Raw genomic sequence first — 26,971 nt, 5'->3', positions numbered from 1 at the left:
TCTCAGTAAAATTGGATTCTGAATAATGCGATCTAGGTCTTTCATAATTGAACTCACCCCAAGGTCAACTTATAATGCAAGCAAAATGGCGACTTTCACAGCTGAGACGAGGAGCTCTCCCAATATTTTGGTAACAGGTAGGTTGTACTATCTAGTTTAACAAAGTTGCTGGTAACAAACATCTTTACCATGTCGAATAGCAGCTGTTTCCCACGGGTAGTTCACATTTCCCCATATACATTCATTATTTTCCATGTATAGAATCTGGAAGAAAAACATTCGAAATCGAAACAACCCCGTGGGCCCACGGAGAATTATTATAGTGTCTGTAGTATGGCATATTCCATTTTTCTTGTGTTTGTTTAGCAATCAAATAGTTTGCATCATAACTGCGTTTCGATGTCAAAAAAAGTGTTACGTTGATATTGAGAGATTATTACAGGTCCTTAAATCCAATGTTTACATTTTGTCATTGTGTGTTTACGTTCGAAGAAGCGTGAATTTTACAAGCACTTAATTTTCCAAATGTTATGCGTAATATTTGGTAACATGGCTATTTTTAAAAAAAATAGTATAAAGTCGAAAAATAATACACATAAAGTGAAGGTTGTTTAAATGAAAAATACTATTATGTACTAATACTATTATATTAATTATAATTACCCCCTTGTTTTGTTTTGTTTTACTTCACTTTTTTGAGATTGTTAATATTAACTGTGTGTTAATGTTTTACAGGTACTCCGGGTACAGGTAAAAGCACTCTTGCACAAGAAATCGGCCAGCAGCTTGAAATGCAGTACATAAATGTTGGGGACCTGGCTGCGGAAAAAGAACTCTACGAAGGCTGGGACGAAGAATATCAATGCCCGGTGCTTGATGAAGACAAGGTAAGATCAGATCATGGTAATCATCAGATAAAATAAGGGGGAAAAAAACACCTTGTGTGCAGATACTCTAATCATTTTAATGAGCCTTGTGTCTGAAGTCAGCAACAGTATGACCCTGGCGTAATGCCATTAAATAGAACAATAGAGCTACCATATATATGTTCTTGACCTGCTGTTGTGTATTAGTGTCATCATTGATTGGTGTACGTTAGTTTCATTGGTATTTATATTGTTATTAGAGTTTTCTTACTCCATTCCATTTAATGTGAAAGTAAGATTTTGTAAAATGGATATGCAAGGCTGATTGTTGTATTCTGTGTCAAATTAATTATTCCAGGACAAATCTGTTTGTTATTGCAATAAAGATGTGATCTGGACGAAAACATTTTTTAATTTTTTTAAATATTTCTTTTGAATACAGCATATTATGAACCCAATTTGATTATGATTAATCATAAAAACAAAGTCAAGATCTTACTTTCGCTCCACACACACTGTTAAGTATTCGTTCAGTGAAAGAATGAAAAACACTAATAATAAAAAGAATAGTTTACCTTTAGAAATACAAATATCGGTAATGTAGTATGTGTATGTGCAGCTATTTTACATACAGTGGACATATGAAGAATTTCATTGCTTTTTTGAACGAAGACTCAGTTGTGTTTCTAGAATAAGATTTTTAGTTCTTAATTAATCATAATTCAATGTACAGTATACTGTAGAATGGGAAATTATTTGCGTAGTTCTATTTTCGTTGCTTGAAAATGCTTGAAAATTTCGTTTAGGTGTTATTTATTTTAAATTTGCCACTGGGGGCACTGTATTTTTGTATTACCGCCGATGTACACAACACAACACTTGCATTCACCTCATTCAAGCAGTGTAAAACAAATTTAACATTCAATGTTTTTATTTCATTGTTAAAAGTGTATTTACCCTCAATAAATTTTTTTTACACAAATTGTAGATAAAAACTTGAAAAAATACTTATTTGACACCTCAGCTTGACAGCACCGTCAAATTTATAGAAAAACAAGTTCAGACATTACATTTTCCTTCTGAATGTTATACTATTAACACAAAACTAGTGAATGACAATTTTATGTATTCGTCTGAATTCTGGTTTTAAAAAGGAGACATTTTAGAACAAAAGCAATATTCATGTGACTGTCAACTTGTTCCATAAGTTCGTAAAGTGGCTTCAGTAGATCTGTAATGCCAGCGAGTTGGAAGCCCTGTGTACACAATTCCAAGTAATTTTCAATAGCCAGCTTCAACTAACCATTTAGCATGAAATAGTTTTAATTCCAAAAGACGAAGATTGATTTTGACATCAAGAATATCAAAATACGGTCAGTGTACCACGATTGAAAGTTGGATTTCAGTGAGTCTATGAAAGGTTTGTTGATGGCAAGATCAAGGGGTTGCAGCCGAACAAACACAGTTGAGATGTTTTTGTCGTGTAGTTTTTTCAAAAAATCTTCACATCGATGTGCTCTGAATATATCAAAATATTGCCAGGATTTTTCATTTTTTGGACCCTAGCTTCTGGCGTGTCGATGTCACATACAAAATGATAACAGTGTCTAAATACGGATGCATTTTTTTCCATATTTTTTACTTGGCAAAATGGCTGCCGCACAGAGTGTTAACTGCTGTAATAGCGATGATATACCCTGGACCGTGTGTTGGGTAGTGGAAGTGTAGCACTTATTTTTAATGTGTGAATAATAACAGACATTGAATAATAGATACTAGTCAAACCAAAGACATCAGACATTATCTAATGTCTTTGGTCAAACTAAATAAACTACATGAATTGAATTAATTTTTTACCTTGGAGAAGCAAAAAAACAAAACAATTTAGTTTGTAAGCAGGGGTTTATTTTTCTCTTTCTTTTTTTATTTTATTTTTTTCCAATGCATATGCTTATGTTATTGAATGAACATAATCATGGTTTAACTACAGATGTAAATAATGACAGTTTTCATGTTTTTTCCTCTATACAACTACATAGAAGTGATGCACTAGTCAAATAAAACCCTAAACCCAAGGCCGGGGACATTGTTACCCCTTATATTTAGCTGGGCTTGTGCAGCTCTCGACTTCTCTATGTAGGGAATGGTGAGACTTGTTCTGGAGATAGTCATCCTGTACTGTACATATCCCTGCTCTATAAGGATTAAAGTTTTAATTGACTGGTACATAAATGATTAGAAATCAACAATTAAATCATTTACAAAAAGAGGAAATGTACAATACATCAATACATCCATATACCGGTAATACACTGTAGTTATAAAAGTGATCACATCCCCTATGATCTGATTTTAGGGAATATTGGAATAATGCAGCTGTTAGGGACGACGTCAAAAGATCGATGTCGAATAAAAAACTTAATTCCTTTAGTTTTTTTCCGAACCCCTCTACCCCCCACTGAAACTTAATTGATAAATATTGGTCATGGCGTCAGACTACATTCACCATTAAATACAAATTGATAATCGGACAGTAGTATTGCATAGCAGTTGGTTGTCGGGTGGGTGTAAAAAGAGTTTACAAATGCACCTCATTTGACGCACAGATTTACACTGGAACCAAACCATTTTTCTGTTTTTTTTCCCTTTTTGGTTATTTCTGTCCATGATTGGATAGAACTACAAATACTCCAAGATTTTTTTGACTTTGATGGAAACTTTTTGAGGTCAAAACCCCCACCCCCAAACTAAAGGAAATAAGTTTTTTATCCGACATTGATCTTTTGACGTCGTCCCTTACTGTAAAATACTTGACATTTATTTTAACTGAAAACAAAGGATTTTCACCGGATTTTATTTTCACTGACTCAGCCCATCAGTCAAAATAAATTACAAGTGAAAACAACAAATATGGACATTTTGAAGTTGTATTGTTGGTAATATTTTGTTTGAAGTCTTTTACATGTTAAGTTATATGTGTACTGTGATAAATGCAAAAGCAACATTATTCAAATGATATCTGCCTTACCAATAACTAATCGTCAATGAACAATTCTATAGATTCTGCTTTGAATGAGTTTTCAATATTTTAGGGTGTCATCAAGTCACTGAATCACATGCAGAATTCTCAGTGTTCGATGTGATATATACACCAGACTTCAAGTTGTTTCCTGTATTGCCATTAGGGCCTACTGCTATTTTACTCGTGTTATCACTGTGTCTGAACTTGTGTGATAGATTTCAAACAGCAATACATGATGGGAATTATTGTAGTGAAGACAATAAATAATTTAGTCGATAAACAGCCTGCTTTTGATTACTGTAAAATGATTAATTTTCACTAGATTTAAATTTCGCTGATTTAGCATTTCAGGCATATTCAGGGTTTTAAATTAACCGTTTTATAATTTAGATAATGTGTTAATTTAGCGTACATGTATTTTCCAGTCAGCGAAATAAGCAAAGTTAAAACCCAGTGAATAATTAACCCTTTCACAGTAGTATATCTCACAAAAGCTGTAACTCTCAGATTCTGGTCAAGTTACTCAAAATTGAAAAAACTTTCAACAAAGTTTTGCTGACAATACAATTTTAAAAGCACTAAAAATTCTTGATATGAATGTATGCTACCATCAATTAAAAGGGCAAATAAAATCCTGGGTACCCAAACTTGTTTTCTTGTCAATTTCCCAACTAGTAATAATACACAAAAATAAATACAGTTGAGCTCATTATTGAAAAACTAGTTTGGGTACCCACAATTTTTCCTCAATTGGAAATAGTTAATCACAAAGAATAATATATCAAGTTTCAAGTAATTCCTGTCCTAAAAATGTGTTTACCGTGACCATCCTTTAATAATCAGACTGCAATACAGTAAAATTATCTCAACTCAAAACATTATTTTCTGACTAACTCACTGATATTTACAGGTAATTGACGAACTGGAAAATATTTTACGTGACGGAAAATGTGTGGTGGATTATCATAGCTGTGAGTTTTTTCCAGAAAGGTGGTTTGATCTCATCTTTGTCCTGAGAACAGATAATACCATATTATACAACAGACTAGAAGCAAGGTTTGTAATTCAGTGCGATTCCTTTGATTGTATAACTTAGGATTATTATTGTAATTATCATATCATATTCTATTATGTTCTGAAATAAGAAAAATGTACTATGCAGAAAAAAAAAATTGCGCTTCATCCTGAAATCAACTGAAGACAAAAAAAAAGAATAGTTTACCCTTCACAAATAGATACTTATATTACAAGTAGATACTTATATTACATGTACTCTTTTGAATAGATATTTGGTAATTTTGTAAGCTTTTGTTTTATAGTGTACTTTCTATCTGAGATCCTGTTTGTGAAATGGTTGTCGTATTAATAAACATGCTTGCAACAATAGAAAGGCTTGATTTTTGCTTCAGCTTTTCAGTTTAGTATATTAATTACAGATATATCTAACAAAAGTATGTTTGGATACCAAAATGATATGAATTTTATTTTGTTTATTTTCATTTTGTGTGTACATGTATGAATATAAAACAGTTTTTGACTCCCGTGTGCGAAGCACAAAAGGGAGTCTTTGCAGTTACCCTGTCTGTATGTCTGTATGTCTGTATGTATGTATGTCACTTTTTTTGTTCCACCGTTATCTCAAGAACCACGAATCAAATTTTGGTGAAACTTGGTACATAGATGCTCTGGGATAATGCGCAGAGTTGATTAGGTTTTGGTAAAAATCTATGAATATTAATTACCTAATTTGCATGATAATTAGCTGATTTTTAGCTGTTCCAAGACTGTTCCACTGATATCTGAAGAACCACTCATTGGATTTTGATGAAATTTGGCACATGAATGCTCTGAACTAGTGCGCAGATTTGATTAGTTTTGGGTAACTATCTATGAATATTAATTACCTAATTTGCATGATAATTAACTGATTTTAAGTTGTTCTATGACTGTTACACTGATTTTTGAAGAACCACTCATTGGATTTCAATGAAACTTGGCACATGGATGCTCTGAACTAATGCGCAGATTTGATTAGTTTTGGGTAAAAATCTGTTAATATTATTAATTACCTAATTTACATAATGATTAATCAATTTTTGGCTTTTCCACTGATATCTCGAGTACTAATCATAACATTTCAATAAAACTTGATATATAGGTGTCATATGACACTGCACATACCTGATAGTTTTTAGGGTAATATCAGTACATATTAATTACCTAATTTGCATAATTAATTAATTTTCAACTTTTGATATTTCGAGTAGTAATGATCACGTTTCAATGAAACTTGGTACATAGTTACTTGAGGACTGTGCAGAGATCTAATTAGTTTTTGGGTAAATATTTGTGCATATTAATCACCTTATTAGCATAATTAGTTAATTTTCAGCTTTTCACCTGATATCTCAAGTACTAATCATCACATTTCAATGAGACTTGCGACATAGATATTCTAGGACTATGCAGAGACCTGATTAATTTTGGGATAAATAATTTGCATAACTAGTTAATTTTTTGCTGTTCTATGATGTCTAAAAACCACTCACTGGATTTCAATGAAACTTTTAAAGAGTACCCATCACATTTCAATGAACGTAAGACTATGCACCATATTAGTTTTTGGTAAATATTTATGCTTCTTAATCATCTAATTAACATAATTAATACTGATATCTCAAGTATTGATCATCACATTTGAATAAAACTTGGTACATAAATTCTCTAGGACAATAGACAGTCTGATTAATTTTGGGTTAAAATCTGTTCATATTAATTCTCTAATTAGCATAATAATTAATATTTTTTTGGTTCTTATCACATTTCAATGAAACTTGGTACATTGTGCAGACATTATGAGTTTTACATTTAAATCTGTTCATATTAGTTACCTTATTTGCATAATTAGTTTTCAGCTATTCCATCAATATCTCAAGTAAAAGTAATTTTGAATTAATTTTTAATGTGTCTCCAAAACTCTCAGCATACGGGAGTTCTTTCTAAGCTTTCTTTGATTATATATTTTATGAAAAGTATGTGAATATTTGATATGCCATGGTAATCAAGTTTCATGGTATTTATTGCATTTCTTGTATCTGTTTGACTTGTCAGGGGATATTCCGGTCGAAAACTACAAGATAACATCCAGTGTGAAATTTTCCAAACAATACTTGAAGAAGCAAGGAACTCTTACCTGCCCAGCGTTGTGATTGAACTCTCTAACAACATACCAGAAGACATTGACACCAATGTAGAAAATGTCCGCTCTGCCATCCTCAAATGGAAAAGGACCAATGGCAGCAGATAACTACATTCATTTGCATACCTTGTTTACATAGCAACCATAGTTGCCTAGCGATGTAGATGTAGTGTGAGCTCCACCATTGCCACCGGTAGTGAAATGTCGTTTTTGGAGTACTATCTTCTACTGTGTTCCTTGTTTGTTGTCTTCAGTACTAAACTCAAACACAAAGTTTAAAATCCACAATAATTAGCAGCAATAATTTGTAATATGATCCACTTAAAAATAATTTTCCTGAAATTGAGTGCAATTTTTTTTTTATTCCGATGATATGACAAAGCTTTGGTACTCAGGGACATTCAAAATTCATGTAAAAAAGCATGTTGAAATTGACTCAATGCAATGACTGTGACACTTTAAGAAGCATATCCTGTCAATTTGCATAATTCAAAGCAATATTATTGTTTTGTATTTTTTAATGCAAAATGATCATTATTGCAATTACATTTTTTAAGTGATTGTTTTGATTCGGTTTGTGGGTAAAATTATCATAAATAGGAATATTTATATTTTTTCTTTTAATACTACAGATCTGTTTTTTGTCAGTGGCTGAGCATGTGATAGCAGGACTTGTGATTACTTTTATGTTTTGTGGATGGGTTTGATCTTTAACCCAAAAGCTTCAAAAACAACCATTGAATCTCTTCACAAAATACTTGTAAGTGTGATTTTTTCCAAATTTTTTTGAAACTTTTGATCTAGGCCTGTAGCCTATGAGGAATTTTACCCATTTGCTCCAAAATCAACTCAAATTATAAAGAAGAACACATAAAATTTGGCAAAATGTAACACCAAAATTGTTGACTGGAAAAATTATAGCATTCAAGGGGTTAAAGTTCAGAATCACCAAATTTTGTGCTCAAAATCCCACCAAATTTTCAGTTTTTTTTTTTTTAATCTGCATTGGCGATGTGCTTTTTTTTTGAGCAAGTCAAATTGAATTTGTAGCATAATTCTCAAAACTAAACTCATTGCAGGATTTACCACTGACCTACTACTGGTATATACCACTACAGTACATTTAACATGTTGTTAGTCCCCCAAAATCTTGTGGTCTTGTGAATCATTTTAAAAAACAGAACATTTGTGAAGGAGTGAATGCCACTTTTGTTTTTATCCAATGAAGAAAAAACCTATAAATAATTGAAAATTTCAGCCCATGTACAGAAACCTGTTTTTTCATATCAATTCATGAAGGGACTTTTCAAATTATGTACCTCACTAAGTATTACATCATGTGATTAATTATTCATGAAGATATTCGATTCAGACAGCAAACGAATAAATAAAAACTATAATGGTGACAGACATATTTATAATTCCTGTAGTGTTCAAATAATTTGTCAAGCTTTGTTCAGGCTTCATTGTGATTCACAACAAATTAGTGAAAATCAAGGCAATGTAACGTGGCTGGGTTTTTTATCGCCTGTACTCGTCCTCATTTATTATCTTTTTCACATGTAGTCACGTTCTATGATAACATCAGTTCTATCTTTAGGAAGATCTTGGAATAGTCACTAATGCTATTGTCTTTCATTCAATGGTAGAGTTTATTGATTCATGAGTGATTGATTAATTTGTGGTTAATTATAACATGTATAAAAGTCAAACCAGTTGACAATTATACAAGTTACGCTAACAATATGTCCAAGACATTACAAATTCATGTTTCTTATCATCTAAAAATTCTTTTTGTTTTTTGTCAGATTTTTTATTTTGAAAAAGTGAAAAAGATAAATTGATTTTTTTCATAAACAATCAAAATAAAATCACAATTTTTATGATGGTTCGAAAATACAAAAAAATTACCTTCATGCATGTGTTATGTTTACAAAACGAATCAATGAAATCTGGCTATATAATAATTTCTGTATATTGTGAACATGTTTTAATTCTTTAAGACAAATTCTCGCCATGTGAGATTTTAATGGATTCTCCAGTCTTTGACACACTTCATCTACAACTCCCTGATTAAAGAATTAACATTTTAATTGAATAAGTTATCAATGATGAAGACTATTATCAGACATCAAGGATCTGATTGACTGAAGAAAATGAATTTCTGCTTAATCGGTGCTGCAGTGGAGGAAATAAATACGAACAGACATATCAGTTAGAAACTTGAATAGCTATTGGTTGAATTATCCTTACAACATGATAGGTTTATCTTTGTGAACCATTAATTTTAAATTACATAAATGTATATTCAATATATCCCATAAATCATGAACTTTAATTTACAAGAGTACTTTTGTGGACTCTTCCACCCCTACCATGTAAAATATAATGGAACAGTCCAGGTATATGCAACATAAGTAATGTATGACTTGCAGATATGAACGCTCTTGCTTCATCCTCCATGCAATTTAATAGTACTGTCTAGGCATACTGTAAAACACATAATTGCTACATGCCACTTCAGCTCAGTGCACATGTTGTCTTGTGCATGCCCACTAAGGGTCACACATCCTGGCACTTATGCATAACCTCTAAAGGGTCACACATCCTGGCACTTATGTATGACCCCTAAGGGTCACACATCCTGGTACGTTATGCATGACCTCTAAGGCTGCAACTTTAAGTGTAGCTAGCATACTGTGCTACATTTTAGCATAGAGGGACTGTGATTTTATGATTGTCAATGTCAACCAAAGTGCCAACAAACTTGGAACAATGATGTTTTGCTCAATTTAATAAGTAATAATCTGGAAATAATGAAAATCCTGGGTAGCCTTATTGGCTGAAATGTATTGCAAACTTAAAATGACGTGGTATAATGTTGTGTCAACTTGTAGATCTATTTCTATAATGTCTGGTTGTGTTCCAGTAACACTTTTGATAAATTGCCATGAAGTACGTAGACCAAAGTTTCCCTAAAAACTGTAATTGACGATTCTTATTAAAGTTATTGCATCATTTGTATATAAGTACTGATAGATGGTTTTGTTACTGTATTAACAGAAGACATTTATTATTTTTAAATTTGGTTTTCATAATGTAGTCAATGCATACATGTAATTGTCATTTCTTATATTTTGTTTACTGGATATTCTTTTTTTTTTAATTTTTTTTTTATTATTTTTCTCCCTTCTGTCTCTGAAAGTACTTGAGCCCTCTAAGATTGTGCCAGTTTTGGGCTTACATGTCGTCAGACCCACAGTTGTGCTTACTAATTTGTTGAACTGGAAACAATTTATGTTAACTTAGGAAGTACTTCTAATCATACATGCACACTTTAAACTGTACAGTTTGTTTTATGACATCTACTAGTATCTTTATTTTTGTATATTTTGATCAAAATATATTATCTTTTTTCTTTCTTTTCTTTAGTTTTGGTTGAATTATGAGGAGTTATCATGGTGGTATGGAATACAATGTTAAAGGATGATTGTTGTCATGCTGTACTCATTTGAATATTTTACATGTGGTATGCGTCACATGGGACCTATATCAAACATAGCATAGATTAACAGCCATCACCCTTTAAGATTCATGAAAATTTGTTTCCTGGTCAATTTTCGTCAATATAATATTTTAGAAATGATTTATTTATAATATTAACTGATTTGCTGACTGTATGAATTATAAATCCACAGCTCCATATTTTGTGTGCATGCTTTCTTTAGGAGTACGCCAACCAGCTGCAATAACCTCAATTTCATAATGAATTATGAATTCCTTGTGCGTGGAGATTAAATGGATAATCACACTTATGACCACAGCTCCATACTTAGTGTGCATGCTTTTTTTGCGACAGTAGGCGAGCCGTGTGATAAATTGTCTAAGAGTGTACTTGAAATATAATTTGAATATTGTTTTTGGTGTACATGTGTTCAGTGCTTAATTATTTTGATTTATGCTGCCTAGTCTCCAATCTGCCACACAACTAATTGGCTAATTTGCATATTAATTTATAATTAGCATATTTATTTTATTACAAAAGAAATAATTAATATTAAAGTATAATAATTCTGTGGCTATCATGCAGTGTAACCACCATATTCAAAATGGCTTATTGGGAGAATTCTGTTCTCATTCCCACAATCATCTGCGTGTTCTTTACATATTATTTTATGAACCAAACTTCTTAATGAACTATTCATTTGGGTTAATTCACTTGGAATTCATCATTATTTATCTACTGTAAAATCTGTATTAGAAATCTCGGCTTCTATTAAAATGGTACAATGCAACAGATGGGATGTGGCTTCTATTAAAGCATCTACACATATGAGAAATGATGAATTTTTGGTTCTGAATTGTTCAAAAAAAATGGGTGCGACTTCTATTACGGATGCGACTTCTAATACAGATTTACAGTACCGGTAATCATGATTATGACCATGGAGATCTCATTGGAAGTGAGAGATCCACAAGACTCATCTTTTCCCCTTGTTCTTTTTCTGTCATTCAGTCCACATTTCCAAAAACAAGGAAACAGCGGGCACAATGACAGACATTGTCCGAATCGCATGGTTTCGCCGGCCATTAATAACCACCCACAAAAAGAAGTGAAACACTAGTTGAGAAGCAAAAGTTTTGTGGATCTCTCGCTCTCGTTGAGATCACGGTGGCCATTTCTTTCAAGGTCTATTTGCATAATAATTAATTAAGTACAGTACTTTGCCTCATTGTGGATGACTTGTTTAGCTCAAATGCTATAATGCTTTCTTCTGCAGATAAGTGTATCCAAGCATCAAATTGTCATTTCTCTGACACTTTTTTAATACTACCGTTTAAATGTCATTGCTACATTGAATTATGCATACTAATTTTGTGAGAAAACACATTCAACAACTTGTTGCTAAACAGTTTACCAGAAATCTTGCCACAATTGTAAACAACAATATATTAGTCTTGAAAATTTTTGAAAAATTTGGCATCAATCATTTTCACAGCAACCTTTTGGAGAATTTGATTTCCCCACCACATTTAAGCAAATACCATACTTTTATGTACAAACAAAAATTTAATTGATATTATAGTCCCAAATGTTTCCTCAAACATTAACAGGTTTTTTTTTTATAATTGGTTTGGACACTGACTTGTATAAAAGTTTCAAACCCAAACAACTTTTATTTAAGTAATGTACAAGTTAGGATGCAGGTATAACAGCTTACAATATTACTATTAGAAACTAGCAACTATTGCAAATAACCAATTAAACCAATGAAATTTACTTCTATTAATAGTATGGTAAAATTAATGTATTATTTGATGGTGCTGAATTTGTTTGATTTGACATTTGTATAAGAGTTTGTTTTCATAATGATGTCTGGCATGGTGGAGTCATCTCAAGTTTTGTTTTTATACTTCAGCTCTTTTTTAACAATCTCCTCGCCTTGATACATTGTTTTCATTTGATCAGTCATGATTTGATTTAGTTGTGTATGATACATCTTTCGAAGCATTCATCAACAGAATAACATCATTAACTGACAGAATAATGTCAGTTATATAATTACCGTAAATCATTAACATACTTTCATCATGATGGTATATCTTCAGTGACATTTGCATCATTGATTGACACTCTTTCATCATTGAATACATTCATTGGCATGTCTGCGTCATTCAACACCTTTATTGATACACTCTCAATACTTAATCCACTCATTGACACACTTTTATCATTGGATATATTCATTTGCATGCCTGCACCATTGAACACCTTCATTGATATGCATTCAATGCTTGACCCACTCATTGACACACTTTCATCATTGGATATATTCATTTGCATGCCTGCACCATTGAACACCTTCATTGATATGCATTCAATGCTTGACCCACTCATTGACACACTTTCATCATTGGATATATTCATTTGCATGCCTGCACCATTGAACACCTTCATTGATATGCATTCGATGCTTGACCCACTCATTGACACACTTTCATCATTGGATACATTCAATGGCATGTCTGCGTCATTCAACACCTTTATTGATACACTCTCAATACTTAATCCATTCATTTACACACTTTCATCATTGAGTACATTGACACATTTGCATCATTAAATGCCATCCAATCAGACCTTGATTCATGTTAAATTGTAACCTTTAACCCTAGTTTACATAATTTATTTTTGGTGCTATGGTTTTTGCAGTGCTGTGCCTTATTTGGTAATACTGATATTCATTATGTTTATCCCTGTTGTTCATAATTATATATATTTTCTGCACTGTTTAAATAAAACAAAATTGGGTCATTAAAAATATACAGTATTTGGTAACAAAGGAGTTTTTATATTAGTTGATTGAGAGATTTCACTACTAGTGCATTTGGAGTATTTTTTTTTTTTTTTAATGTGTATAAAAAATTACATTGTATTTTATATATACCTAATTAATCAGTGACATCCTAATTATGGATTACTAGAGCCATAACTTGCCTGTATGGTAAAACTTGTAAGACTTATGCCTATTAAATAGAGGAATGCTAGTATTTTGTGATGTTATAACGACTGGTTGTAATATCGTCTAACTACACCTGCATGTCTTTAACCCTTAGATCACTCGCACACTGAAATTGTAATGTAAAGTGCATTATGTGACAACCAGGTCTGTGTTTCGCAGCTATTTCTCCTTTTGACTATGAACAGCTTTACAGATAGATTTTTATTTTGTACAATTATTGTATTATTAAAACACACCTGAAAAATAATTAGATTTGGGAACGAATTAAAAAGAAAAAGCCAATTTAAATTTTCAGGAAAATCAAAATAAAAGTACATGTTTTATATTAATATGAAAATAAAAAAATGAGCACGATTTGATTAGGGAAAACAGTCAACAAGAACTTTTTCTTAATTTTCTGGGCTTTAACCTTTTTATCACCAGTTCCCTCTTTTCATCGCAAATTCACAAAATAATTCTGTTTATATTCTGCACTTTCCTTCAGAAGATTGCGACAAAAATACCCAAAATTTTTAGTAAAAACTGAAAATTGACTCAAATTTTGTCTGTCGGCTCCATAATTAGGGTTTATTTCCAGAAATATTGAAGGATAAAAAGTGCACACAAATTTGAGTGAGAAAGTCTGGTGGTGAAAATATTAAAGCAGCCGTCAGAAATCGGTTGCTATGTGCACAGTCTTGTCAAATTGTTACCATATTACACTGACAGTGCTCCTTTAAATCTACATCATCTAGAGTTTATCGCATTGTAGATATATTGTTTAATTTTTGTTTTTGTGATTTGATGACAAAATGGCATTTGCTGTGATTCTTAGGGACCCTGGTGAATAGTTCTCTCCTGGCAATTTTTTGTGATTTCCCCCACTTGAAAAATTTGAGAAATGTATAAATAGCGATTTCCTCTATTGTATTTTCTGTCTAATACATTATATACCAACATAAACAAACACAATAAATGTTATTTACCAAAACATATATTGATCCTGAGTTTTACTTTCTCTGCAGGGCAGCTGCTAGATTCACAAGCGCGACCCACATAGATACCAGTTTGCATTATCAATATAGATAAATGTTATTAATTTGTGAATACACAGATGTACATAACCACAGTTCCTCCGGGACTTGGAGACTGTGACATAACCTAAAATGATGTAGCATGGGGTACATAGATTTTGCATCTACGGCAAATATATACATGATTTGGAGCAAACTATTGTATGGGTGAAAAATTAGATTACATTGTTTCGAGATATTTTTTTCCAGGCTTGCAATAACTTTTTTTATCAAAAGTGTATTGGATTTTTTTCTTCCCTTTATTTTTAGCTCCGCTGTCGACTTTGCCGAGCGGAGCTTATCATATGAGTGATTGTCCGTCGTCGTCGTCCGTCGTCGTCGTCCGTTGTCCATGTCAATGTTTTACTTTTTCGACTTCTTCTTGAAAACTACAAGCCTGAATGCTTTGATACTTGGTGTATATGTACCTTGGGTAGACCTCTCTCAGATTTGTTCATTTCATGATGATATCTTCAATTCTCTAATTTTGGTGAATATTTTTGTCATTTTTGGTAAAAAGTGATATTTTCGACTTCTTGTTGAAAACCGCAAGTCCAATTGCTTTGATATTACATATATAGGTACTACATGTGGACCTCTCCCATTTTTGTTCATTTCATAATGATATCTTTAATTCTCTAATTTTGATGAATATTTTTGTAATTTTTGGTAAAAAGTGATATTTTCGACTTCTTGTTGAAAACCGCAAGTCCAATTGCTTTGATATATTATACATATAGGTACTACATGTGGACCTCTCTCAGATTTGTTCATTTTTTAATGATATCTTCTGTTCTTTAATTGCCATGTGCATTGCTAACAGCGGAGCTATCTCAGCCGACAGGCTGCTTGTCTTAACACTACTTTAAATAGATCAATCTTTTTTTTTCTCTTTGGGGTTTCTAATGGTCAATCTGTAACCATTAAACGTTTTTGGGCTATTGTTTCCACCAAAGAAGCATCTATGAAAGCAAATCCTGAAAATTACACTAGGTTTATTTTTCTGGAATGAAAGATTCTATGACTAATAGGAATAAAATAAGATTAGCATTTTAAAAATATGAATACAAATAATTGATAATTTATTTAAAATTAAGGCACAATAACATTTTAATCAGATTGAGGTAAGACCAGACTAACAAAGCATGTCTGCTTTTAGTTGATCTGTTAAAAAAATGTATTGGCAAATATTTCAATGCTAGTTATATTTTTGGTGTAGAAATTATATTTGGTTATGACAGTTGGTTGAAAATAGATCAAATTAGGATTTTGATTTTGGGAAGGGTGGATGATTTGAAATTGCTTGGAAAAGACAAGATTTTCCAGAAGAACAAAATTGTTTTCTGAACTGATAAGGGGATTACATTGGGGATATACAAAAATAAGAGCTGACACCTGAAAAATATAGCCACTTTTAAATAAATAGGGTTTTAAAATACAAAATTACGCTGACATTTTGAACTGGTTGAGTTTTTAGAGTAGATTAGTGGTGACACAAACATCAACTACATGGTGCATCGTGATTCAATGATTCAGTTATTTCCGTAGCGTAGCAACTGGACTTCGTCAACACAATCTTGTGGCGCATGCGCTATTGTCACAGCTCGTTACATTCTGACCAATGAGAAGAATTTGCATGATAATTATTTTACAGCAGAGCAATCTTGCGTGTTGTGAAAACCAAACAGTGTACATTACGCTTCACATACTGTGGACGCGCGCCGAAAACACCGCAGTAGGTGCGAACTACAAAACAATCCTCGACGGCGTTTTCAGACGAGACAACTGTCAATTATATTCATCGACAGAGCCAATTATACAGACAGGTTGGATAGACGGTAAGCAATTATACGGCTATACTGCATTTATCGATAGTATGTGTACCGTAAAAAATGTCACCGACACCTTACCACCGGTTGTACAGGCAGGTGTATGTAGCATTAACATTAATCAATGTGGGTGCATTTTTCTGAGCATCTTCACGCCTAGAACATAGATTTAACACATTATTTGAGCATTCGCGTGTGGCGTAAGCCAAAACTGCGTAATTGTAATGACAGCAGTATGAACTAAGAGATTTGCTGACATTTTATGCGAGGTCAGCGAGGGGCCTACTGCAATAATGTAACCCTTCATGGCGGCGACCTGCCACTGTGAAAACAATCATACTAGCAACAAATACCCTATTCAGTTAACTACACAGATATGTTTACAGTAAACAAAAGTAAATCTCTCGATGTTGACGACCACCCGTTATATTTAGCTATTTATTATCATGCGTGTCGTTATCGTAAAATTATAATTACTTCCCGTGTTGTTCGTATAGCATTGTATTGTATTATCCATTCGTCCACGACAGCGATGGGAAATTAAATTATGTGACTGACCCGTGCTCGCATAATACTAGTGGACGTGACAATACAGTGCTGTCGTACGCTGATATACCGCATGCCACAAACGTAGATAATGATCAACGTGTACATTATGTTAACTTCATTAGCATAATATTAAGCATAAATATCTAACTAGTTCTGTAATAGTGTAACCCAATGTGACAAGTTAATATTTATTCATAATCAATACAATCAATAAGAAATCCGCCCCTCGTTTTGATGGTACTTTCGGCACAACAAACCTGTCAGAGGCGGCGACACGAAATTTTGCACGGGGCCCAATAAACGAGCGCGGTGCGCAGCAACATCGTTCGCAAATTTCCCATTGTTATTTAATCGGCCAACAATAACATCTCATTTCAGTTCAAATTTCGAAGTTGATTACGAGAGCGAGTTATTGTGCTGCGAGTATCTTTTTATTTTCTCCGTTGCTTGTTATTTATTAAATTATTTTATTGTCGTAGGTTTCTACAGTCTCATTAAAAAAAACGCGACGGGGATAATTTCAATTTACTCGTTGCCTTGAGCAGCATGTATAATGCATTAATCAAGACAAGAAGTGCCCAAAACGTACAATTGACTATTGTATCAGCTTACTCAAAACATTCATGTTGAATATAGGTGCATAGTTATGGTTGGTTGGCATTGGGTCGAACATGGAGGTATAAACAGTTCAAGTTTCCGTCGTCTACTGCATGCGCGGAGTATTCCGGAGGAACATAGTTTTAACAGCATTGCACAGACCGTAAAGTAGACTTCAATTTAAGCTAAAACATAAGTGGGTCAATTCTGTGCAACCCTGCCAAAACAGCCGTTGAAATGACCGATAAAAATACCACGGAAAAAACAACAAAACTGATAGATCGGCCGATTTTAAAAATTAAATCGCGCAAGTAAATTTACTCTTATTCTCGTAAAACACCGCATAGTAACCGAGAAATAAAAAGGCCCGCCCTTGGTTACGAGGACAGTGAACGCGAGCGTCGGAAATGATCATGGGGTTCAAGGGACGTTTAGACAGACAAGATGGGAGGATTAACTCGACTAGAAACAAATGAAAATTTAATAGGCTTAAACCAGTTGTGACTCCTTCTGTTTATACCTCCATGGGTTGAACGATACCTTTACAAATAATAAACGAATAGTGTGTAAATAAACGAAGTCATTATATGCCCTCGTCTGATGGAGGCGATATGCATTACCGAGTGCCTGGTTTCCGCGCGGACAGACACTTGCAATAATAAAATTTAAACCCCAGATCACTAAAAAAGTTTGTACGTGTTCATACCGATTAACTTCAAATTGCAATATGAGTACTTGGTTTTGATTTACTATTTTTAGTGAGTTAGGTGACGTTATTTGAGCATATTGAGACCCTAAGGCATATGGTTTTAGCTAGTATGCAGTTACCAATAAACAAATAAATTAAAAGTGAGATGACGTAACTGATACATCGTTCTGATATTTTATTACCAATACATAGACGTGAGACACGTTTGAGTTGGCGAGCGAGGACTGAATGTAAATAACGGCCGCCGTTGACACTGTGGGTCTACTAGGGCCAAACATATACCATACCACGAGCCCCAAATTTTATTTTTGCGGCGTCACTGCGTTATTGAAACAATTCCGTATATCCCCATCCGGGGGTTACTTCCATAGAATTGCAATACCGGTATGTGCCGCCCGACCGGGGTGTCATTTCATGTTTTTTTTGTTTAGAAGTGGGTAGTAGTCATTTATTAATGTTTTTGTTTAGAATTGTGTAGCATTTATTTATTTTTTCATAAGTCTTTATATTCAAAGCTAGACTTGCTTGCAGTCTGTTGCGATTCCGATCCGATGAAAAATAAAGATAAATTGCGTAAACGAGGTGTGACCACGAAATCCCAACAGACTAAGAAGACTTGTCATCAGTGTAAGCGCCCTCACATTACCGGCCAGATTCGGGCTTGTAATGAATGACATGTCTAATATGTTTCAACCAATCAGAAGACAGGCTAATTAACATATCAACTGAGACCCAGGAAACCATACACACTTTCTTGGATATTAAAACTTAGATCCCGAAAACTTTACCTACTTTCTCATATCCGAATCGCATATGCCATTATATTTTAGATTGAATTTCGAAAAAAAAACGTGCAATGTTACCAGGAGATGTCCGGTTTATAGTTATGATCCGAGGCTCGGTTGCTCCACCCACGTATATGCAAATTTACAAGCCCGAATCTGGCCCCTCGTTTACGCAATTTATATTTATTTTTCAAGAATTTTTCATCGGAATCGCAACAGACTGCAAGCAAATCTAATTCAAATCCAGATACCGGAAAAGGCTGAATAAAATGCGTCGCCCGGATGCGCTCGCTAGTTGCAAAAGTTACTGCATATGACAACACCTGTGTTTAGAAGTGGGTATATAAATAGAAAAAAATGGTTTAGAAGTGAGTATGGTTTACGAGAGGTGGGCTGCACATGTAGCCCACCCCAGGGGCCTGTACCTTTAAGTTTCACACGTTTCAAAATTAATAAACCTGGTTACGTAAACGACATAACAATCTGGTCTGGGCGTATTAGAGCCCCGGCCGATAAAGAATGTGCTGTCGTCACTTCCGGGAACGTGAAGTCATAGTCGCGCGTGACGTAGTTCATACAATTGCTACTACGTGAACCATTAAAGCTAGCGTGGTCGTGATTCAACTTTCATTTATTTAATAACAAGAAAGTTAGGACTCGGATATCAAGTAATTTCGGTCCAAGAACGCTTATAATTGGACAATACCGATGGCCGGAATCTCTACAGACGGCGGAAACAGGAATTCTTGTGAGTCAAATACATGTGCGTGGGCTTATGCGTGAACAGGGCCGTGACTGTAAAATTCGCGTTCGTAATTTGTTTTTTTCCGTGTCAGTGGCCTTTATTTGCGACAATTACACAAGATTCACAGTACAGGAAAACGGCAGGCGAATATAGCAGTATCGTGATGGTCGCGGGCTTTGTCCGCGCAATACGCGTACGTCGTAGAGGATGTACATGGTCTTACATGCGTCCAAATAGCCGACTCGCAAGTTTAGTCTAATTATGGTGTTGACAACATCTTTACAATGCTCGCACGTGTTGCAGCTCGCATATACAATATATGCATATTCTGAATGAACTATATTATATGTTTGACTTCACCAAAACCGTGAATGAAGTTTATTAATGTTTCTCTCATTTATGTTTTTGACAGCTACCGACAAAATGTCCAAGAGGGCGTGGGGTACAGTGACCAAGCCACCATCGATGGACTTGGGATGGCAAAAAATGACTAACTACGAGATCGACCAGACAGTGGAAAGATTGTACTATGTCCCTAAACCCAAATCCAGAGAATACAAGCGACAAAACCCACAATTAACAGAAGATCAGATCACTGATATGATGGAAAGACTGACGAAGAACGCTGGCGATAAAGCTCCTGATGCAAGACGGATTGCGGAGGGTCCTCTAAAAGACATGGGAGTCGTCAACTCATTCGCGTGGAAGGGCTACAACTGATGGAATCGACGCGGATATTATATGGCGTTTTATCAAGAGAAATATGTGTGTTTGTTAATATCTCATGACGTCAGCATCATTTCGCCTCAACCTGTAAACGATTTGTATTGTTAGCTTTAGATTTTGATTTTTTTAGTCGATATTTAGTTTATTCGATGCATAGTCATGGTGACGGTACAGAGAAATAAAACACGTTACTTTAATTTGGTGTTGTGCCAGTGTATACATTTAGTGCTGGTGCACTGGGTGTTCATCGGTTGGCTCAGTGTCTGCCAATTCTCTTTCTGAACAAAATCATTAAAATGGTCGTCTAACATTGCAAAACGTTGAGCCTGGCCGCGGTTTCACTGTGGGTCTAAATCCATGCTGCGATTGTAAGTGCCAGGTAACAATTTCGACCTTACTTTTATTCCATGCCTATACTTATAACCAATTTTCTATTTTTTTATTCTTGATGTTGCCAATTATAATGTAACTGTTTTTCGTTTTGGGAAATTTGATTTTTTTTTCTACTTATCACATTGCTAAGAATTGTAAATATTTATTACATTTTTTGTGTCAAAATGTGATTATGATGATCGGTGCTATACGACTACACCGTGGATGGCGCCTGTGTACTGAATGTTCACAGTACGACACTCCCACGACTCTCCAATTGATGTATGCGCACGCTATATACCTCACGAATAGAACCTCACAGATACGACCTCACGAATAGGACTCAGGAAGTGACGTATTGATTGTTCAATGGCGTTGTGGCACATTATAATTTAACGTTGCCGGGCCCATTAGTATCAATATATTTGGTATTTCGTAAATAGAAACTGAGCTCGCGACGTGGACTCGGGTCGCACACAGTCGGACAGAGCAAGGGAGCAAGGGAGTGTTTGGTTATTGAATGACCCTTAGTTTGCGGTGCTACTATTCGATGACTCGCGATGTAACGGTCGGTACTGTGACTGATTCAAACGCCGTGTGCCGTTATATTCCTGGGCACAGAATGTGTTTTGAGGCCTTCGAGTTCCAGTTCATAATCTTCAACTTACCGGTAGTGATGTTTTCAACAATTAGATTTTTCGGTACTTTGTAGAAGTTGGTCATGGAGAGCGACACGTTTACTATAGAGTCCTGTAGGTCCTAGCATGGAACTATAAACCCCTTATAGTTCCATGGTCCTAGCGAAGTACTCTGATGACAACAAACAATGATGCTCGCAAGATAATTCTAAAATAAAACAGCGTTTGCTTATAATTATAAATGTGTGGGTTGAATAGAACTGCGGTGCTATCTAAATTTAGCTTTGAAAAACAGATTTCCAAATAATCTGGGTGACAGGAAACTCTCAATCTATTACATAAAATATACATGATTCGTCTTCATAGACTAAAAAAATATTTGACCCATTATTTGAATTGACCATCAGCACTAAGTTTCTTGTTTTAATGCTGTAATGGAATTATTTACGTTCAACAAACTTATATAGAACTCACGGTTTCACGTTTTGTCACAGTCCGTGCTATTACAGGGAATGACATTTTCCAGTACACTAATAACGCTTTATAAATTCTTCCGAGTGCACATTTTATTTCAAATGACAGCAGTGTGATGATACCATTCAAGGGAATGTTTTATTTGCAAAATCAATGTCGAAATATGTAAGATGGTATGTTTTAATAGGTGTTCTAAACTCCACTTCTTATTTATATTAGAAAAGGTCTTAAAACTCAGGCTCCATTTTGGGTAAATTGTACTAAAATGGATATTCAAATTTCGACATTTTGATGAAGATGTGTTGTCATAATAAGACATAGTTCTACAGTACACTGAAAAGAGGGCTTAAACAGTTTGAAATGAGAACTCCGTAGCGCAGAATGTACCTATACCTCTCCAACACAAGGAGCTTCAACTTTGCAGTGAACCCCTTCCATTCACGGTGAATCGTCATTTAAGGATGTAACCCTGCATATTGTCTGTCTTTCTGTTGTCTAATAAGTATATTAAATGAGATTGGGTAATGCCAAAGAAATATTATTTTCTATTGCTATTTTGACAAATTATTATACTCAGTTTAGGTGATGAATTCCACGTCTTTGTTTCACTCATTTAATGAAATATACATTGCACTTACTACTAAATCAGAAAATACAACAACAGCTACATACAAATTAAAACAATATAGAGTGCTGAGGCCTTTCATAGAAATGTAGATGTTTTAAGAATTATCATATTTCTACCGTTAAATGCGATTTCAACTTGTTCATTAGTACGGCTGCCAGTGAATGCAATTCATATTCACATAACTGACTTGCAGTTGATTGCCGAATGCACTGTGAATCAAAACACATTTAAAAGATGCGTAAACTAACCACTGAGCTTAATGTTTCATTTCGCCACGGTTTCAAGAATATGGGCTACTGGCAATAAGCCCCTGCAAAATTCGCCGATTGGCTTTAATACTAACCTCGGAGTATGCAATGTTATTTTTCTTTTAAGGGGCAGTTACACGTGATTCTTTGTGAACCCTGTGACAGACTCATCAAGGCGTAAAAGACAAAATATCCGACATGTACATATAATACACATATCCATGTGATACTAGTATATGACCCAACCATCCGACTACACTATACATATCCATGTGATACTTGTATATGACCCAACCATCCGACTACAACTACACATATTCATGTGATACTAGTATATAACCTCAACCATCTGACTACAACTATACATATCCATGTGATACCAGTATATCACCTCAACCATCTGACTACACTACACATATTCATGTGATACTAGTATATCACCTCAACCATTCGACTACAACTACACATATTCATGTGATACCAGTATATCACCTCAACCATCCGACTACAACTACACATATCCACGTGATACTAGTATATCACCTCAACCATCCGACTACGACTACACATATCCATATGATACTAATATATCGTCTCAACCTTCCGACTACAACTACATATATCCATGTGATACTAGTATATGATCTCAACCATCCGACTACAACTACACATATCCATGTGATACTAGTATAGTATATCACCAACCATCCGACTACAACTACATACATCCATGTGATACTAGTATATCATCTCAACCATCCGACTACAACTACACATATCCATGTGATACTAGTATATCATCTCAACCACCCGACTACAACTACACATATCCATGTGATACTAGTATATCACCCAACCATCCAACTACAACTACACATATCAATGTGATACTAGTATATCACCCAACTATTCGACTACAACTACACATATCCATGTGATACTGGTATATAACCTCAACCATCTGACTACACTACACATATTCATGTGATACTAGTAGATCACCTCAACCATCCGACTACAACTACACATATCCATGTGATACTAGTATATCACCCAACCATCCGACTACAACTACACATATCCATGTGATACTAGTATATCACCCAACCATCCGACTACAACTACACATATCCATGTGATACTAGTATATCACCCAACCATTCGACTACAACTACACATTGCCATGTGATACTAGTATATCACCCAACCATCCAACTACAACTACACATATCCATGTGATACTAGTATATCACCCAACCATCCAACTACAACTACACATATCCATGTGATACTAGTTTATCACCCAACCATCCGACTACAACTACACATATCCATGTGATACTAGTATATCACCCAACCATCTGACTACACTACACATATCCATGTGATACTAGTATATCACCCAACCATCCAACTACAACTACACGTATCCATGTGATACTAGTATATCACCCAACCATCCAACTACAACTACACATATCCATGTGATACTAGTATATAACCTCAACCATCTGACTACACTACACATATTCATGTGATACTAGTAGATCACCTCAACCATCCGACAACTACACATATCCATGTGATACTAGTATATCACCTCAACCATCTGACTACACTACACATATTCATGTGATACCAGTATATCACCTCAACCATCCAACTACAACTACACATATACATGTGATACTAGTATATAACCTCAACCATCTGACTACACTACACATATTCATGTGATACTAGTAGATCACCTCAACCATCCGACTACAACTACACATATCCATGTGATACTAGTATATCACCTCAACTATCTGACTACACTACACATATTCATGTGATACTAGTATATCACCTCAACCATTCGACTACAACTACACATATCCATGTGATACTAGTATATCACCTCAACCATCTGACTACACTACACATATTCATGTGATACTAGTAGATTACCTCAACCATCCGACTACAACTACACATATTCATGTGATACTAGTAGATCACCTCAACCATCTGACTACAACTATACATATCCATGTGATACTAGTATATAACCTCAACCATCTGACTACACTACACATATTCATGTGATACTAGTAGATCACCTCAACCATCCGACTACAACTACACATATTCATGTGATACTAGTATATAACCTCAACCATCCGACTACAACTACACATATCCATGTGATACTAGTATATCACCTCAACCATCTGACTACAACTACACATATCCATGTGATACTAGTATATCACCTCAACCATCTGACTACACTACACATATCCATGTGATACCAGTATATCACCTCAACCATCTGACTACACTACACATATTCATGTGATACCAGTATATCACCTCAACCATTCGACTACAACTATACATATCCATGTGATACTAGTATATCACCTCAACCATCTGACTACACTACACATATTCATGTGATACTAGTCGATCACCTCAACCATCCGACTATTTTATAAAGTTTATTCTTTACTCTGGGTTTTAAGTGTTCAGTCAAGAGAGCAAGTAAACATTATTCCTTGCAAAATCCGCTATTCTTATGATGGTGCACAGTCCCTCTGATGATACAAGGGTTCTTCAGCTTTTTAAATAAATTTCAAATACGTACACAATTTTTTAAAAACAACAACAACAACAACAACAAAAACATTCAATTAACAAAAACATCAAAAGCATACCCTATTGGCGTAATTTCAACACATCAATAAAAACGATTGCCCTGTTAGCATTTTGCCCATCTTTATTCTAAACACCGAATATACATGTTCCCGAATGAGGTTTGCACATCCAACATTAGCCGGCCAAAAAATGAAAATATACTTCTATGAAATCCAGAAATATCATTTTGAAAAAAAATATAATTCATCATACCACCATCATGATATAATTCAGTGTTTGGCCGAACTATTCATTACAAATTAACTCACATCAAAATGTATCATACGCCTTAACGATTAGATCAACTAAGTTCTGTATTCAGGAAGGAAATTATACATATTTATGCAGTTAACACGCCAGTCTGTTCTTCGCGATTATTCAGGGGCGGGGGAATTCTGAACGTCACGTACTACTAAGTATACCTTACCGGAGATTCGCTGGTAGGTTCGCCGGAGAGATTCACAGAAGAAATTCCAAAAATGTTAAACTTGAAGATTGATTAGTAACCTCTTTTCCGTTTATCTTATATGTCGAAAAAAATATACCCGTATTTTGTTTTCTCGATTTTAATAACCCTACCTACGTGTAGACATTACTTTCTATTGCATAACCACATTCACGGGCATGCACGCGGGGGGGGGGGGGGTATGGGGGGGGGGGCAGTTGATACATAGCTGGGTAGGGAAGTGCCCCTGAGTGCTCAAAAGTGTGGCCAATTTTATAACTGGATAGTGGCAAAATCTATACCCATATTTATACCAAAGTACCATTTCTGTCCTCACTGTTTATTTCGAATAAAACAGTTACCTAGGGATATGAGGCCGGAATCTGAAGTGGAGATATTCGCTCATATACGGAACCATAAATACACCAAATTGGGAAAATACTACCGATATTCATACCTATCTTGACCAGAAATAAGACCGATACTTATTTCTAATATCCTAAAAACGAGAACCACTTCAGGGGCACGTAAAATATGCCGCCAATCGAAAATCAAGCTGAAACCTTTTGTGTCAGCACAATTTGCCCCTCAAAATGAAGGAAATAGCTTAGGTTGTAGAGGGTCTAGATTTCAAAATTCAAGGAAGAGTATGCCCCTGGGTCCTCCTCGTAAGCGAGGGGTGATGAGCAGATCTCGCCCCTCCATGGAACATTTCGTGCCGCCGCCTCTGTAAATCATAATAGCGACTGGTTTGGATATCTCGGCAAAATGTATCCTTGTTTATATTACTGTGACACCCCCCCCCCCCCAATACGAGACCACAACATCTTTGTGCGTGTGTGTTCTCTAGAAAAGTTTGTTCTAGATGATTGGATATAAAT

The 26,971-nt window shown here is 34.7% G+C and overlaps 2 protein-coding genes across 2 annotated transcripts; both read left to right on the top strand.

Moving 5' to 3' along the window:
• Positions 1-82: 82 nt before the first annotated feature.
• LOC100366893 (adenylate kinase isoenzyme 6-like) lies at positions 83-7,195 on the top strand. The gene is made up of 4 exons (XM_085507291.1): positions 83-137; positions 736-887; positions 4,799-4,944; positions 7,000-7,195. Exons 1-4 carry the CDS (start codon positions 86-88, stop codon positions 7,193-7,195), a joined length of 546 nt encoding a protein of 181 aa, XP_085363417.1. The 5' UTR covers positions 83-85.
• A 12,512-nt stretch (positions 7,196-19,707) lies between these two features.
• On the top strand, positions 19,708-20,800 carry LOC100378999 (uncharacterized). The gene is made up of 2 exons (XM_002731155.3): positions 19,708-19,880; positions 20,290-20,800. Exons 1-2 carry the CDS (start codon positions 19,841-19,843, stop codon positions 20,595-20,597), a joined length of 348 nt encoding a protein of 115 aa, XP_002731201.1. The 5' UTR covers positions 19,708-19,840; the 3' UTR covers positions 20,598-20,800.
• The last annotated feature ends 6,171 nt before the right edge of the window (positions 20,801-26,971 follow it).

Source organism: Saccoglossus kowalevskii, chromosome 13 (genome assembly GCF_978046115.1).
Source record: "Saccoglossus kowalevskii chromosome 13, keSacKowa6.1, whole genome shotgun sequence".
In the NCBI taxonomy this organism is placed as follows: Eukaryota; Metazoa; Hemichordata; class Enteropneusta; family Harrimaniidae; genus Saccoglossus; species Saccoglossus kowalevskii.
This window is presented reverse-complemented; position numbering and strand designations above follow the sequence as displayed.

Excerpts from the sequence above, each read along its gene's own strand:
- LOC100366893 (XM_085507291.1), top strand. The coding sequence starts at position 86 with ATGGCGACTTTCACAGCTGAGACGAGGAGCTCTCCCAATATTTTGGTA. Across the intron at positions 138-735 it reads TCCCAATATTTTGGTAACAG|GTACTCCGGGTACAGGTAAA; the intron begins GTAGGTTGTACT and ends AATGTTTTACAG. Across the intron at positions 4,945-6,999 it reads TACAACAGACTAGAAGCAAG|GGGATATTCCGGTCGAAAAC; the intron begins GTTTGTAATTCA and ends TTGACTTGTCAG.
- LOC100378999 (XM_002731155.3), top strand. The coding sequence starts at position 19,841 with ATGGCCGGAATCTCTACAGACGGCGGAAACAGGAATTCTT. Across the intron at positions 19,881-20,289 it reads CGGCGGAAACAGGAATTCTT|CTACCGACAAAATGTCCAAG; the intron begins GTGAGTCAAATA and ends TGTTTTTGACAG.